General features: G+C 40.1%; 1 protein-coding gene across 2 annotated transcripts in view; it reads left to right on the forward strand.

The window, feature by feature from the left end:
- Positions 1-17,566, forward strand: part of luzp1 (leucine zipper protein 1) — a 43,461-nt gene that overhangs the window by 14,839 nt on the left and 11,056 nt on the right. For both annotated transcript variants that reach the window (XM_011490199.3, XM_011490200.3), the window contains exons 2-4: positions 3,254-3,315; positions 14,724-15,082; positions 15,175-17,452. In XM_011490199.3, coding sequence (XP_011488501.1) covers positions 14,951-15,082; positions 15,175-17,452 — 2,410 coding nt within the window. In that variant the 5' untranslated portion in view covers positions 3,254-3,315; positions 14,724-14,950. The remainder of the gene's footprint in view (positions 1-3,253; positions 3,316-14,723; positions 15,083-15,174; positions 17,453-17,566) is intronic.

Genomic DNA, 17,566 nt, shown 5'->3' on the forward strand with positions numbered 1-17,566 from the left:
GCTAATCACACACAGGAAATGGGCTCTGATGCAAACGAGCCCTGTCTGGCAACTGGAACCAGGATATCAGGCCTTCAAATGTTAGCCGGCTCCAACTTTAAAGACTCCTTTTTGCTAAAGATTTGTAAAATCTGCAAAACAAGTGCTTGGACAGTTAAAAGCTTTACCTTAAATATAAGTCCAGCTGTGTTTTGTGCAAACAAAAAGTAAAATGTAACTCTGGGTTTATTACTTTAGTATAGCTAACTGGGATGTACACAAAACATTAGTATTGCAAATTTATGTTATTACTACTTTTATAATTAAAAACAAATGTTTTATAATGTGATTTATTTTACCTCTGGTTATTAAAAATAACCAAAATTATGCAGGGTTTTTTATTTAGTTTGATTCAATCGTGAATAACGTGTGGAGTAAAGTTTAAATTTTTCCTGGAAGGGATACACATGTTTTTTTTTACCCCTTAATATCATAAAGTCCAATCTATCTCTTAGAACACTCATTGTCTGTCTAGCTTTCATGGCATTAATGGCTATGTTTGCTACTGATTAAAAAAGAGTGAATAGAGGAAATCGATTCCAAGATGACTGGAAATACTTTTTGTTTACCTATAGCTTTTAATCATTTCTTAACACTAGACTGTTTATTTGTTTCCCATTAGTTCCATACTTTTAGGATACAATATATTATTTTAATTTGTATAATTTTGTCAATTCAAAATCCCAATCATTAATATTATTGCATCACCTTGAAGATCAATTGAAAACCAAAAGTCTGAAATGGTAAAGGTTCTTGTCAATGTTTGGATATTTAAAATGACTGAATTAACTTTTAACTCAGAAACTTTTTTTCATATATATATATATATATATATATATATATATATATATATATATATATATATATATATATATATATATATATATATATATATATATATAATTTTAAATGCTCTTAAATCTGAAAATATTTGTGTTCGATTTTGTCACACAGAAAAACTGGTTTTCTAGAGATTTTTGATCCTTGTTTGTTTTGTGCCAGATAGAAAGGTTGTTGTGTAGCATGAGAATGTCGAATGATTCAGCAAAACCTGTTTGTTGGTGCTAAGTTTAATGTGACACTTGACTGCAGAGCAACAGGGCTTCGGTCCTTTTGAAGGAATGTGCAGGAGCAAGCAGCATTGCTCAGAAGGTGGAGTTGGATTGGCAGGAGCAGCTATGAAGATGATGTTCTCTGTCTGTCACCTCTGAGGAAGCAGGAAGTTTCAGGGAGTAGATAAATCGCATGTCATTGTTTTTTAGGTTTTCCCTAAAAAGTCTTCTTTCCTGGGTCACAACTACAATTTTCAACCCACTAAGAAAACCCTCTGCTGTTGTCTAGCTTTAAGCATTTATACAATTTCCTATTCCATGACAGACTATCAGAGATGCAGAATTGAACACACAGCTAAAAGTCAGCATACATGGTCGATAAAGTGTGGAGACGGTCAATTTATAATATTAATGTTCTTTCAAATGCATCTATTTCATATCAGAGTTAATTGAGACTTGTTTTGTTTATATAAATAATGCTGAAAATTGTGCATGTTTTTTAACTTTTTCCTTTTTTGTGTGCTCAAAATGAAAGATAAGGAGAGAAAAAAACAAATGCCTTGTGCTTCCTTATACTCCAAAGGTAATTTTTTTAATAAGCTTCTCGATGTACTATTCTGCCACTTCATATTTGGGCTGCTTGCTTTTTTTTTTCTACTGGAGCTGTGCAGCACCTTTTGGTTTGACAGGTGGACTGTCTGCATTCACACTGTAAGGGAACCACACCAGGGTTCACTGGCAAGCAAAAAGAGACCCTAAAGAAATGCAGATTCTCCTCCTTTATAACCTGTGTTTGCAAAATAATGAGGCCTTGTTGTATACTTAATACATTTAAAAACTTGGTTCATTAATTCATTAGGCATGAAAAATGTGTTGGGTAAGACTACGATTAAAAGTGGATGATGATTGGCACTTTAAAAAAATCAAAGCAATGCAGCCACCAAAGACTGTTTTGGAGGTGCATTCCTTTGTCTACACTTACATTAGCCGTGTATTGTTTAACGTGTAGACACATGGTCATGATCAAGACACCCCTCTAAAATTTAAAACAAGTATCAGTGTATAGAGGAAAGGGAGACTTGAGGTTCAAGTATTTTGTATAGCTTTTATTTTTTGTACGCACAACAGAAAATGGTCAGAAAGCAGAAAGCCGTTTGACCTCAAAGCGAAATGAAACTTGAAGCAGATGTGCTGCAGCAACAGAAGACCACACCAGCTTCCACCGCTGTCACCTATGAACAGGAAACTGAACACTCGCCAAAACCCAACCACAGAAAAACCGTTTTGTAGTCTTCTCTTGATTTCTGATACGACTTTTAAAAAAAAAAGGAAAATAAATGATTTGGTCTTGAATCCATAATCAGTTGCTTGATTGTGTTAACTGCTCCTACATATCTCTGTAACTTATCTGCTTTGTGATGTGACCTTTTGCATTTACATAATTTTTAAATGTGTTCTATTTGTCCGATTTCCACATAAAAGGATTTTAAAGGTTGTTTCTTTTTTGCTGATTAAGTCAAATTGCTTGAGGACTGTCTTGAAACCTTTTTACCAGTGGGTTCATTTCTTAGCTTTTGTTGGAGTTGGGGTCTACTGGATGAGTTGTGTTCCACCCTTAAAGACAGACACAAACTGATCAACTGAGCAACAGATCTCCCCAAACCTCTTCAGTCCAGACTCCTCTCTTAAATCTGGATTCTCTGTGCTTAACCAAACATATGGAATGCTACTGTAGTGGAATGCTTGGTGCCGGATTGTTTTCTCTTTCGTGTGTGAATGTGTGTGCGTTTGCTCGTGTTTTTGAAGCAGATGAGAGCTTCGGGGATGATGATGATTATGATAATGGTCTGTGTGTGTACCAGAGAACTGAATAGGGGCTTCTGTTGTCCTGGCCAAAAATTGCTTGTCTGCTCATGCATGAGTCTATTGCAGAGCATCTGAATGTGCCCCATATCTGAAAAGTTAGCTCATTCTTTGCCTGTTAGCTTGACTGTGAACAATCTTCCCTACAGTGGCCGCATTGTCAGCCTGGACGCGGCGTCTCGGCCTTGCCAACTGCCCTAACCTGACCATAGTGAAAGATGGTTTGAGCGTGTGTCTTGATATGATGACCAGTTCTCCCTTGTTAATAACTTCATGCCCTCTTTGTGTTTAAACTACAGGATGGAGAATCTGTGGAGAGGAACCTGACCTGCTGTGGAATACCAGATGCAGCTTAAGAAAAGTAAGTGACACAGCTTTAAATTTATTTCATGCTCTTTGTGTTTAGTCATTTTCTAGAATTTCCTACAATAAAATACAAGTTGTGTGTCTGTGTTTTGCTCCAACTTAGTTTTGCAGAAATAGTTGGTGGCAAAATGAGGATTATCTTCGGGATACAGTTCGAAATGTTCCCACTTGTTGGAATTAGTGTTGAAATTGTTCAGGGTTTGCACCTTTTCCCCCTAGTTTTAAGTTTGTTTAAAAAAAAAACCTAGAAGCATCTATATTATACATGCATGTTTTAACAATTTTATTTTCTCCTTCCAATAACCCTATGAAAAAGATAATTTCCAAAGTGATACTATTTTGTTTTTAAAACTTGTTTACACTTTAGTCCTAAAACGTTTTTGTCCACAAACACTCTTAGGTGTCATTCTTTTCACCTCATTTCTCGTTCTCCTCATCCTCTGCTCTTGCCTCCCTTCCTCCCACTCTTCCTCCTCTATGTCTTTTCCGCCACTCCTCTGCTCTTTGTGAGTCTGTTTCCTTTCGGGCACAAACGCCGGCGCCATGTTTCCTTCCCGGCAGCCGGAAGTCCCACAGAAGTAACACACCTACGGATACATGTGACTGTATTCTGCTGTAATGCAGGGATCAATGCTGCTGCAGCAGTAGGGAGAGGGAGTGATGACATGTTAGTCAGCACATACAGTCATGACTCCGGCCGTTTACTCACACATTTCAGTAAATTGCGAAATGTTTGCATTTTTGGGAAGTAAAGTCTGCTGCTGGTTACTTGATAGCATTCTGAGGAAGATGAGTTTTTAATACCGAATTTTTTTTCTTTAATACCGCATACCGTGACAAAAAGAATCTAATAATATAGCTTTTACTGATTCAATTACAATTCAATTAACAATTTACACAAAAAATGCAATAAAAATTAATAAAGAGAAAAAAGAAAAAGTGAGATACAATCAAATGTACCGGTAGTTTCAAAATTAACTTAAAGCTTGTCTGAATCCAAAAATGTCGTAGAATTGTTTTCAAAGAGTCAGCAGAAACGGCCTCAAGGAGGCTCAAAGGCAGGGCTGTCCAGAGTCGGGGCTTCCGCCTGGAAGGACAGATCTCCACGAGTTTAAACCGGGTTCTCTGGACTTTTAGGAGGTTCTGGCCCAAGGACCATAGGGAGCGACTAGAGGTATAGGGAGTCGGCAGTTCTGACATATGATAATACTTTAAAATCATTCAATCAATTCTAAATTTTAATCGGTAGTTGATGTATATGACCGTTTGTTGCTGTTAAAAAACTTTGCTGCTGCCCTTTGGACCAGCTGGAGACGGTGGCTGCAGATTCAAGACCATTGAAGTAAATGAGAACTGGACTGAGTGACCCCTCCCCCCTCCCGCCTTGCAGTCCAATCAGGAAGTACCTGCTGGCTCCAAGAAGCCAAAACCTCTTAGACCTCTATTGAGAAATAAAATGGTATTCCTCAGTCATTCTATTTGTCAGAGTAAGTTACCTTTTTTTTTTGACATGCTCTGAATTGACTTAATTTCACTGTAGCCCTAAGGAAGCTAGTTTTGAAGAGCGACATCACACTCGCTTGGTCCAGTTCTCATATACAAAGGTTAAGACAATTAAAGGGAGATCTGCAATATTCTAAATGAGAGGAGTTAAAAGCATGGATCAGATTTTGGGAACATAACCCTCATTATAGAATCCAAGATGTTTTTTGATTATTGAACTGAAGCAGCTAAAACAGGAAATGAAACTTTTTTTTTTATTCTTAATCTGAGGCTTTTCAGTCATCTGCATTCTGCCTCCAATGATGCACTGTCATCACTTTCTGTCCAGCTGCCCCTCCTGCTCTGACCATCACCCCCCCCCCTTCCTGCAATTGATGAGTTTCTGCTGCATTAATCTACTAAAGCAGCTACCTGCTTTGCATTCAGTCCAGGCAATCCCCCTTCTTCTTAATGTTCCTCTCTGACAGTCATTCCGTCTTTCACTGCTTACTACATACTTTCTCCTCCTCACAGTTGCTTCTTCTCAGCTTTTGTGTCCCCCCCCCCCCCCCCCCCCCCCCCCAGTTTCTTGTTCAGCAGAGAGCCACTGAGCTGTTCATTCAGCCGCAGCAGGCTGCTTAATGCCAAGGCTCTGGCTGACGAAGCAAAGCCGAGCTCTGCCAGCAGAGCTCTGCGAGTGCACGCCCTGTTCGGACGGTAATGCAGTGTCCAAGCAAGATGTCAGGCAGCTGATGCAGACACTGGAAGGGCTCTGTGATCAAGAACACTGACCCATTGATTGTTTTGGATGAACCGTCGTGTCCATATGAAGTTTTTCCTCCTTCTTCTCCCTTCGTGGCCACATAAACGAAGCTGCAAATCGGAGAAACATAGGATGAAGGTCAGGCGAAGCAGACAGATGTACAGTTTCACCATAAAAATAAAGCAAAGAAAAGCAATTTTGCAATGATTCAAAAGCAGACGTATTTTGAAGTAACGTAAAACCTTTGTTTTCCTGCTTAAATTGATTAAAAGTAAGTCTTCAAGCTGAAATAAAGCCTCATATCCAACTTGCATCTCATAAAAATACGGAAGCTTTGTTTTGAATGAGACTTAGCCACCTCTGTACTCCATCCCTGAGCTTCCAGGCTTTAAACCACATTTCAACGACATAATCTCTGGCTTTGAAGTGACTGTGTAAACAGCAGCTGCAGAGGTGTACTTTACTGCTGTTAATCATTGCTATGTTCCCCAGAAAATCGGCATGTGAAAGTGGCTGCTTTCACTTGCAGCTAGTGCAAACCTGCATTCTGCACTACGTACACTTTTGTTACTATTTGTTTGTGGAAAAAGTGAAAAATCCATTTTGAAAAGTTGGGTGTATAACTTTGGGTTTTTAATGCAACCATTTTTTTTAAGCACATAGCTTAAAATTTTGGCTAAAAACAGAATAATCTTAATAAAGGACCACTGGGAACGCTTTGAAAATAGATCAAAATATTGTGGAAGTGGGACTTTAAGTTTTGAAAATTGTACTGAGAAAAACAATGAAATGAGACTGTAAGAAGTAAATCAAAGAAAGGGTGTATATTAGATATGTATTTATGATGATTTTCTTTGATAAAATAGTCTTGTTTTTACAGTCTAAGTCTTTTCACGTATTTTAAGTCATTAGGCCTAATGTTGTATAGTTTCCCTACTAGGAGTCCTTTGGTTTTTAGTTCCTGTACCTGTTTGTCCTTTCAGGTTTTAAAAGCAATTCTTGCAAAGTTTTCTATTTTGCATAAATAATCAGTGGTTGATTCCCAAATGTAAATGATATTTTTTGATTAAGGTGTTCAGTGCATAAAAACTCTTCCAGAAAAGCAGTTGACTTATAATAACTTGACAGCCGTTATTTTGTTACAGTCTTTAAAACGACAGACGGCTGGTTCTTTAGCGACTAGAACACGTGTCCATGTAGTGATGTTTTCTCGTCTTGTTATCCGTGTTAAACAGTGACACACTCTAAACTAATAATAGCCAGAATTCCTGCCTGTGGAGCTCATCTTCAGAGACAACTTCATGTATCTGTGAGCGTTCATGGGTCACATAAGGATTTTCGCTGACGTCTGCTCGCTTGAGTGTTTGAACAGCTGTTAAGCAGAGTTTAAAATAGGTAAAGTGTACCATGTTGTTCCTGACAGGCAGCACTGCGATAATAAGTGACTGAGAATGTGTGACTGAGTTTCTGCTCTGCGTCAGATTTGAGCTATCTCATTCTTTACACCGACTCTTCTCTGAAACCTTTTTGTTTTTTTGCTGATGTGTGGGTGTGTAGGTCTGCTAAAATGCTCAAAACAAACTCCCCACCAATCTGAACACTGACTGCTGTGGAGATCAAATCTGCCGCTTTTAATCACCGTCAAGGATCAAACGTAACATAAGAGACGGAGAGAAATGGTGAAAGTCATTTGGCTGGAGAAATGCTGTTTTTTTGGTTTTCATATCGTGCTTGGCATACCCTTTTTGCCTCTCAGATAAATATGTCAGCACTTCCCTATTTTATCGCATTAAACATGCTCACGAAACTTTGTCATAATTAGTATAAAGATTCTTGACTTGGAGCCAAAAGCACCTCTGTCCGCCAAAATCTAATCACTGCTTACAAAAAAAACTCATTTTAAAGTGTTTACCTATATTTATTTCAAATGTAACATTTAAACTGTTTATTTGGAAGTATTTTTATTTTGTTAAAACAACAAGTTATTCTGTATTAACTTTCCACAGTGATATTGGTAGATTTGTGTAGTGGTTTGTTTGCCCTTGTGTCTTTTCTGAAATGTTTTACATGTATTACAGTGTCGTGACCTCTGACCCCAAACTCACAGGGCATCTGGAGTTGAGGCTTTTAGTGGATTCCCTGGAAGGAATTCATGGATCTTTACGTTTATCCTGCTGCTTTCGGGCTGTTTTTACAACAAATACCTTGAATATTTACAGATTCCATTCCTAATTTAAGGCAAAAGCACGACTTTAAGAGTTAAAGTACACAGATTAATCCGGATGTCATTTTACACGGGTTTCAAGACTTTTGCTGATCTCAAGATTTTTTTAGTCGTCTTGAGAATTAGTCAACTTCTCTTATAGGGGGATACATTTATGTCAGAGTACATAAGGAACACAGAAAGGTGATAAAAGGAGAAGTGAATGAGATGCAGACAGGTCGTACAGATAATTCCGTGTTGTCCGCGTAGCCTAACTATTAGAAATAAGGCAATTAGACAATCTGAGCTTATATTGGGCGTACGTGGGCGTCCTATGGGCGCTTACGTATCACCTGTACCCCCTGAAGGTGGCCATACGAGCGTCAAGGAAACAGCAAGACACATCTGTTCCTACTTTAAGATGCAGTCGCTCACGTCTCCAACTGTTCACGGGCTCAAACAACCCAAAAATCAGTACCACCCATATGGATCAACCCTCCAGTACAGCTGCATGTGACTAAGGCTTTAGCTACGTACCACTTTTTCAGTTATGCCAATCCTGATCGGTACCATTATTCCACTTTCTTATACAAGCTCCTCACAAAAAAAACACATACCTGAAAAATGACTTGCGTTATACTGCATTGCTGCTGTTAAAGCCTTTTTCTTTAGGTTGTGCTTTGTTGCACATGTAAACAGGGCTCTGGGTGATAAGCATCTGCATACTTTCCAACACAACACTGGGACCAACGTTGGGACCTTCTGGATGTTAAACACATTCAACAATCTTGATTTGATTAAACGTCTTTTTTTCATTAAAAACTATTTTAATTTTGTTATAAAGAACATTTTTCACCAAACTAATGAATCAAACTTAGTAAATCTTTTTTTATGATAAAAACCAAATGGAACAATGCTTTGCCTGTAAAAACACAAGCATTAAAATAAAATATAATTATTCAATAGTTATTTTTAAATAAAACTCAATCTAATATTGAATATTTCTTTGTCTACCTAGCCCTTTTTCTCCTAACCAGATATGTGTTTTTTAACATTTTAACATATTAAATTGTGTTTTTTATGGCCCTTAAATGGGTTTTCATTGTATCCAGGAGTGGAAACAGCACTTCCTGACTACTGAGATAAGAGACAGTAATTTAACAAGTCTAATTTACCAAAATATTAGCATTTAGAAACTGTTTCTCATTTTAAAAGGTATTGGGTTTTTCTGTAACTTATTGCGTGTCTTTGAATCATGCAAGATAAAAACTAATGGTCACCATGACCATAGTCATTTTAATACACAGCTGTTTACATCAAGATATATTTCTATTGCATATCATCTTTTTTTTCCACACATCATTTTACGTATTAAATCATTTGAGATTTGGAAGAAAAGTTATAGAAATGAAGGATATCCATTTTACTCTTTATAAACGAGATAAAAGTTTAAATAGCTTTAAAAGTTCAATAGTTATGTTAGAAAATTATTATTTTTGCAAAGTTGTTGTGAAAATCTACAATTGTATGTGTAGTCTGTTCAGATTTAGTTGAGACCCGACTAGATAAAGGCTGGCCATGATGTTCAGGAAGGGCGGCAGTGGTTTAAAGCATCTGATGCTCTTCCTGTACGGCAGCAGCTGTAATCCACTATGCAGTTCAGACTTGTCTTGAAGAACATGCTCCAATTTACTGTTGAGTGTCTAAGATTAGAGTCAGAGCCAAAGAGCTTTTGGGGCTTTGTGTCTGATTGAACCTCTTCAAAGTTGCATCTTCAATCAGGCCACAAATGGCGGCCAAAAATGTAGATTATATGAATGAACTTCCTTCAGATCTGTGGGGTCTCTCACTCCTCTGCAGTCAGTTTGTTTTTCTAACATTGCTCACCTCCTTTTTGTTTTTTTTGAGGTTATTTCTTCTACTGACCCCAGCAGCAAGACTCTTGTTGCTGACTCTCAAGAGAAATGTGGGAGGACAGACCTAGAAAAGGGTTATGGGTCACTGGGCTAAAGCTGGAAGGAAGACCATTTTCTCCATTAAAGATTATTACATTGATGCACATGTCACCCGTCTAAAAAGAGCTTTAGACATTATATATATTCTACAGTGTTTTTCTGTTCATCTTTCATGCCAAGGATACTGTTCCCTTATTTAGCAACACGTGAGGGTATTTTTTTTCCCTTAATCTTTGATTATTTGTATTTTTGGATCATTGTGGGTGAGAAGACATTTTAGGAGTTTGGACAAGTAAAAAATGAAACAACAAAACCTTCCCCTTGGGAGAATTAGAATCACTTTACTTGAGCTTTGTTGTCTTGGTGGAAATGTGGCTAACTTCATTCATCATTCATTCATCTTCTTCCGTTTGTTCGCTTTCGGGGTGACGGGGCTGCCGGAGCTTATCCCGGCCACTTATGGGCGAAGGCAGGGGACACCCTGAACAGGTCGCCAGTCTGTCCCAGGGCCACAATCACACACCCATTCACACCTATGGACAATTTAGAGTTGCCAATTAACCTATGAAGCATGTTTTTGGATGGGGGGAGGAAGCTGGAGACTCCGGAGAGAACCCACGCATGCACGGGGAGAACATGCCAACTCCACACAGAAAGGTCCCCCATTGATATTCTGTTTCAGGTCCCCCAGCCGGGACTTGAACCGGGGGCCTTCTTGCTGTGTGGCACGAGCGCTAACCACTGTGCCACCGTGCAGCCTGTGGTCTTTATCTTGGATGCCTCTTAAACTAATACCTTTATTATTTACTAATGTTTTTTGTTAGCTTAAAAAAATAATTTCAACCAGATTTGAAGTTTTTCTGTTAAGTCTCCATCATTCAGGGTTGAAGTAAAGCTTGTTTTTTTGTCCAGTTCATCCCAGCACACTCCTCTGACTTTGTTACAGTACATTTTTGTGCAGAAACACTGCCTTTCACTTGACCACTTTTCCAGAAGTGGTGCAAGACTGACGGAGTGAAAGCAACGAAGTAAAAGAGTAACATGACAGCACAGGAAATGGCAAACCGACCATTATGGGATGCAGGTTTTTTTATTTTTTCAAACTTCTTGGAAAAATGGAAAAAATACAGGCCAAGCATCAGGTCTCTACTTTCTTGTGGCTTCTACTGCTGTCTCGGCATCCATTCACTGTAGTTGTCTTTACACAGACATAGTTGTACAAATATGCAGTATTATTTGTCATGCTTACTAGAACTGGCAAAAAGCCTTATAAAATGTGGTTGTGGCAGTTAAATTGGACTAGGCTCTTTTATTAACTACTATTTATGAGGCAGAAGAGTTTCAAAACCATTAAGTTCTAACCTAACGTCAAGTGCAACGAGAGAACTTTTCATGGAGAGAACAGAATGTACTGAAGGCAACAGGCGAGGAGGAGAGTGGCCAAAGCCTTAATGATATGTTGTTTGATTGTATCCTTGGTGGGTTTTTTTTTAATTTAAAAAAGGGATAGGATGAGATGTATCTTGTAAATCTTCTAAAAAAAAAAGTGAGACGTAATTTCCAAATACAGATCAGATTAGAGGCGTCTCATGATCTCAGACTTTTTTCATTCCATTTTGAAGTATTTCCAGGACAAAGCAGAATTCAAACCAGGATTCTGCATTGATCAGGGATTTGGAAAACCCTCATTGAAAGGAGACAGACTGTAAGGCTGGATGGATGGTTGTTTAGAATGATCTAAAGTCCCACTCCAATCATCTTTTGAGCTATTATAAAAGTGTTCCCTGTGGTCTTTTAATTATGTCATTTTGAGCCAAAATAAATAAAACTGTCATTTTTAGGACATAGTTTCTGCAGCGCAGCAGGAGTCTGAGTTGTGGGCGCGACTGTTAGTGGGCAGTAAGCCTGCGCCCATTTCCCATCATCCATATGTTTGCATGCTCTTCCCGCCAGCTTAAAGCCCGTCACATAAAGCCCGATCATAACATTAGCAGTGCAACAAAAATGGTGAGGAATGTTGGAGTCCAGCTGTATAGTTCTGAGCCAGATGCCAGCTCAGACAAACATGGATCTATTTGTCTACAAGTGGATTGTAGTTACTACGTTCTATATTTTTCTGCTCTTAATTAACGATGATTGAATAAAGAGACGCTTACGAATGTTATTTTAATTTTAATTTTCTTTACATGTGTTCCCCATCATGAGAAAAATACTACAAGAACATGTTAAAAACACCAAAAACAGGATTTTCACCACATTGGGTCTTTAATGGAGTTCATATCTCTGCCACATAGCTTTGATCCCCGCCTCAAAGAAAAAAAAAAGGAGAAAAAAAGACTTTGAGTCAATTTCTGCTTTGGTTCTAGTTCTCTTCTCCATCTTATTCCTCTTTGTGAACTTTTTCTGAGTCAAAACTTCTATTTTTACTTCTTTGTAGACAAAAAGAAAAAGTGGCAAAATCCAGAGAAACTGAGAAAGTATGATGTGTAATCACAAAAGTCTAAGCACATTTCCTTTGCTTGCTTCATCTCTTCTCATTCCGTCCCTCTAAAGCCAACGATGATTCTGGCCTGCAATAAAGCGAATCAGGTATGTTGATTGGTTTGGCAGCACAAAGCCACGTTGTGCACATTGCCACCCATTAAAAGTGCAAACTTGGCTGGACTGGGGTGCGTGTCAAACAGAGATGGAGGGAAGAGATGAGGGTGGGAGGTAGAAAACTGGCAAAGAACGAAGACGGAGAACAAGAAGAGAAGTGGGCAGCCTGCCAAGATGGGAGTAACTAGACCCAGCAAAATGGCATTATTAAGCAGCACCAAGCTTGAAATAAATGCCTTGTGGGGACAGAATCAAGCTCTAAGGAACTGGTTTGAAAACAAAGCAATACACCAGAATTTAAAGCATGTAAAAGTACTGGTTTTACCAGTCGGACAGTTAAAAAAAAGAGGATTTTTGTTATTTTTACCAGCTGATCACAAACTAGCCATTGAAAAAAAAACAAAAAAAGACTTGTGGCATGCGAGTAGGGAACAAATCTTGTGTCTTTCATTTGTTCTTTCATTTTTCTCCGCTTCATTTCACACATTTTATTTCCTTGATGTCTTATGTTCACTGAGAAGATTACAAAACCACCAAACCTCATGAAGGGGAAAAACGACTTCAGCTAAAACTTTGAACTCTCATTGTGCTTTGTCATAAAATAATCAGACGCCACGACTTCACGACCCTGTGGTCTAAGCATAATAAGACATCAAATGGGTTGTCTTTGGGAGAGCGGGCTTACATCAAGAAGATTTATGTGTGAGATCTGGTAAAAGTGGTCACAAAGCTTTTGGGAGAAGGGTCAGAGATGAAAGAGGTCTTCTGGGAATCAATAAGTGATCATTTCTAAATATATTTCTTTATCTCCCCGTCTCCCTTTTGTGATCAACGTGAGAAGGTCCCAGTCGATGCTGGGGGAGGGGGGCTGTAGTATAGTCAAACAGGGTAAACCCAGGGCCTGAATCATGAATGAGACGTGAATGTGTGCCGTTCGATGATGACCCTGCTGATAGACAGCACTGTGTATATAATCTATGCTATCATGAAAGGTTAAATAGCAGAACTGACCCATTCCTTTGGTGTAACCCTCCTCCAACATGCTTTACCACAGCACAACTGGGATTAAATGATCCTGATGACAGCAGTTATTTACTCAAGTAACTGGGATCTTATTTTGTGATGACAGGATGAGGATTCCTCTATTTATCATCAGTGTTTTCTCAAGGTGCTGTGAATGCTGCAGTGTTGTGATGGAGTGGCAATGCGGTGGGGGGTGGGGGGCAGAACAGAGAGATGCTGCTGTCAGCAAAACCGTGCCTGGATCGATGTGGGATACGAGAGAAGGAAGACGAGAGCTTGTGTGGGTCTGAGGGAACAAGCCTGTGCAGATATACAGATATGCATGAACCCCCATCCACACACCCACACACAAAGGAGAAGTACCTCCCCCAAGTCCTGCAGGGACAAACAAGGTGAAATACAGGCGGATTGAAAGGCAAAGACAACCTGCGATTCATGATTTTGGCCTATACATTATTTTTTAATAACAAAACCTCAATGCTGACCAAGATATTTGTTCCCATTGATAATTGAGATCCGCTCTGTTGAACATCATGTTTTTTTCATCGGTTCTTGTGGCTTTTTTTTCATGATGGAGGACACACGTATATATGTACAGCGGGGAAAATAAGTATTGAACACGTCAACGTTTCTCTCAAAAAACATATTTCTAATTGAGCTATTGACATGAAATTTTCACCAGATGTCAGCATCAACCCAAGTAATGCACACATAGAAAGAAATCCAAACATTTATGTCCATAAATGAAGTTCTTTATTCAAAAATCATTGTGGATTGGGAGCAGATGGATAAGGTGCAGTTTGAAAAAAAAGATTGTAACATGGAAAATATGCTTTGCGAACCACAAACTCCCTGCTCCTCTCCATTCTGATGCATCCATTTGTAGACAAATAGATCGATGTACATCTCCGTTTTCCTCGTCCGAGCTGGCATCTGACTCAAAATTGTACGGCTGAAGAGCTCCAATATTGCTCGCCATTTTTGTTGCCCCGGTACTGTTAAGTCAGGGGTGTGAGGGGCCGTAAGCTAGCGGGAGGGTGTGTTAATAGAGGGCTCTCGGTAACGGGGAAGGGAGGGGAGGTGGGGGTTTTTTTTTGGGTCAAAAAATGATATAATCACAATTAAAACAACAGGGAACATTTTGAAAATGGATCAAAAGATGATTGAAGTGGGACTTTAATAACTAAGCAGTTGTTTAACTTTAAAGTTCTGCTCTTATTGTTTGGTCATACAGCAGATGGAATTCACCATAAAAGCATATGATACCAAATGTTTATGTGACTCTTGTTTCTAATTTCTGAGCTTTCTAACTCGCTAGCTTGATTTAGATTGCAGACTATTATCATTAACAAATGCTGTTTGCCTTCTCCCTCCTATAGATGACAGACCTGTCTGCTAAACACCACTCTGAGGAAACTTTGAAGTCTTAAGGAGACACACAACAAGACCAACGGCCAAAAAACGGACGAGCAAAGCATTTCCTTGAAAGCCTTCAAGTCTTTTTATCACTGCCACACAGATGTGGAACCCCCATCGCTCTGTCATCAAATAATCTGGACTCTAAAAAAAAAACCCCAACCAGTGTATTGCAAAGATTTTTCGAGCCATGTCTGATCATAAGGACATGACGCATCGCCACTTGAGGCACAAGCTGCAGAGTCTCAGCCGCAGACTGGATGAACTGGAAGAAGCAACCAACAAGCTGCAGAAGTCAGAGGATGAATTGCTTGACCTGCAGGTCAGTACTCATTGACTTCTGACTTTCTTTTGTCTTAGTGTGTGTTTTGAAGGGGGAAACATGGAAAAGTAAATGATCTCTCTTCTCTGTAGGACAAAATCATCCAAGCAGAGGGCAGCAACTCTTCACTACTTGGGGATGTGGAGGGCTTGAGGAAACGTCTCCTGAAGATCCAGGGCAAAGATGAGGAAGTACGCAAAGCCGAAGACCTTTGTCGCACAGTTCGAGAAAAACTGGAAGAGGAAGAGAGCCTCACCAAGGAGCTGAAGGCAGAGATTGAGCGTCTTCAGCGGAGGATGGCCGAGCTAGAGAAACTGGAAGAAGCTTTTGCTAAGAGCAAGTCTGACTGCAGCCAACTCTGCCTTAGCCTCAATGAGGAAAAGAACTTGACTAAGAAGCTCTCGTCTGAATTGGAAACACTCAAAACCCGTTTAAAGGAGGTAGAGGGGTCTGAGATCAAGTTGGAGAAAGCAGAGCAGGCTTTGGCAGCAGAGCTCGACAAAATCAAAGGATTCACTCAGGCCTTTGTGGCCGAGCGTAAAAAACTGTTGGAGAAACAGAAAGAGGATGAAATCATCATTCTGAAGCTGACAGAAAAACTGGACCAGCAGAAGAACCGCCTCGGTGTGGCTACAGATGCCAGTCGTGCAGATTTCATGAGGTCAAGAATTGAGGATGAGCTGTCATCCACAGGGCTCTTCCCCAACAAACTGGCCGGATGTAAAAAGAGCCTCGACTACTTTAAGCTAGCAGACGAGAACAGTGGTATTGTGAACAAGTTAGAGAATGAAAAGAATAGCAGTGTGGAAGGTTCAAAAGAGGAGGACAACAAGGTGAAGGAGCTGACGCTGGAGGTGGAGAGGCTTAAGAACCGCCTTAAACAGTTGGAAATTGTTGAAGAGGATTTGAAGAACTCCGAGTCCATAAATGGTGAACTCCATGAAAAGTTCCAAACAGAACAAAACCGAGCTCGGCAATTGAACGAGCAGTTGGAACAACTGAGGGCGCAGCTCTCAGGGAAAGATGGAAAGGGAGGAAATGGAGTAAGTAGTTTGGATAAAAATAGCAGTGAAAAATCTAAAACTTGCCCCCACAGCCCTGCCAAGGTTCTGGAGAACGGCAAAGCTGAGAATGAGGAGATCATTGTAAAAGGAGGCTTCAGACATGAGAAGCCAAAGTTTAGAAGCGCAGCAGCTGGTTCAGAACCAAGTTCCCCCAGCCGCAAGAACAGGGAGCTCTCTCCTCAGCACAGAAGAGAAACCAAACTAAGAAGCAAAGAGCTCAGCTACTCTGACGGGGGTTCTCCAAAGTCTGCAAGGAGAGCTCTTAGTCCTGCACACAAGTTCCGAAGGACGCCTAAAACCCAAGCTGCTTTGATTTCCTCCAATAATGGACTGAGGGACACATCAAGGGTTCCCGAGGAAAAGACCAGAGGCACCACATACAACTCCGTAAATACAGCTTCTACTGAAATGAAGAAAGTGTCTGTTCTTAGCCGTTACCCCCCAGCAGCAAACGACCAGAAGCCACTGAGGACCGCCCTTAAACAGCCTGATGGGCAGATTAAAAAGAGCAAAGGAAAGTTTTCAAGCTTGAGTGTAGGTAGCGACAGCGAATCAAATAACTCTGATGTGCCGCCGGAAACATCCAGTATCATAAACAGTGATGCTGTGTTTGAGAAAGAATTGGCTTCTGCTTCTGATCACGAGTCTGTTGACCAGGTTCAAGAAACGGTCTCTGGATCTATTGGTTCAGCCAAAACAAATGGATCATACATAGCCTACAGATCTCACCTCACTCCACTGCTGCCCAACGACCAGGGCTCAGAGGGTCATTCTTCTGCTTCTGAAACTGAATCCACAAGTTCAAGGCCTTCAGAACCAGAACCAATCTCTGATGTTGCTCCAACTGTAGGCAGTAGGAATGCAGCCTCCAAATATACCAAATACCCCCATGTTCATGACTCGCATTCCGAGGGATCTTCCTCTCGGAGTTCGTTTGATGAGGAGATGCACAGGACTCAGTATGCTGATGGGGGGCATCAGGGACCCACGCATACCCCCTCTGTGATTGAGATCCAGAGGGTGTACAGCCCAAGAGAAGCTCTCAGGTCAAAGGCCGTCATCAAGCCCGCCATCACTGAGATTGACAGGAAGGAAATTATGATTTCTGAACCTTTATCTACAAACAGCAAACCCAGGATCTCCACCAAGCCAGTTGTGATGAGCACATCCAGTAAAATGACCAGCAGTATAACCTTCTACCCTAACGACCCAAGCTCCTCCAGAACCAGCAGTCGTAGCAGCAGTGTGTCCAGTGAACCGACGGCCCTCAAGGAGCGCCATACGTCTACCAGCAACATCCTCATAGGTGGGTTCAGAACAACATTCAAAGCTTAATTTTAGGAATTTAAGAGCTGATGGGTTTTTACAGCTAATAATTATTCTGGAGCTTTAATACTAACCCACCCCTTGACTTCATGCA

This window comes from Oryzias latipes, chromosome 22 (genome assembly GCF_002234675.1).
Source record: "Oryzias latipes chromosome 22, ASM223467v1".
NCBI lineage: Eukaryota > Metazoa > Chordata > Actinopteri > Beloniformes > Adrianichthyidae > Oryzias > Oryzias latipes.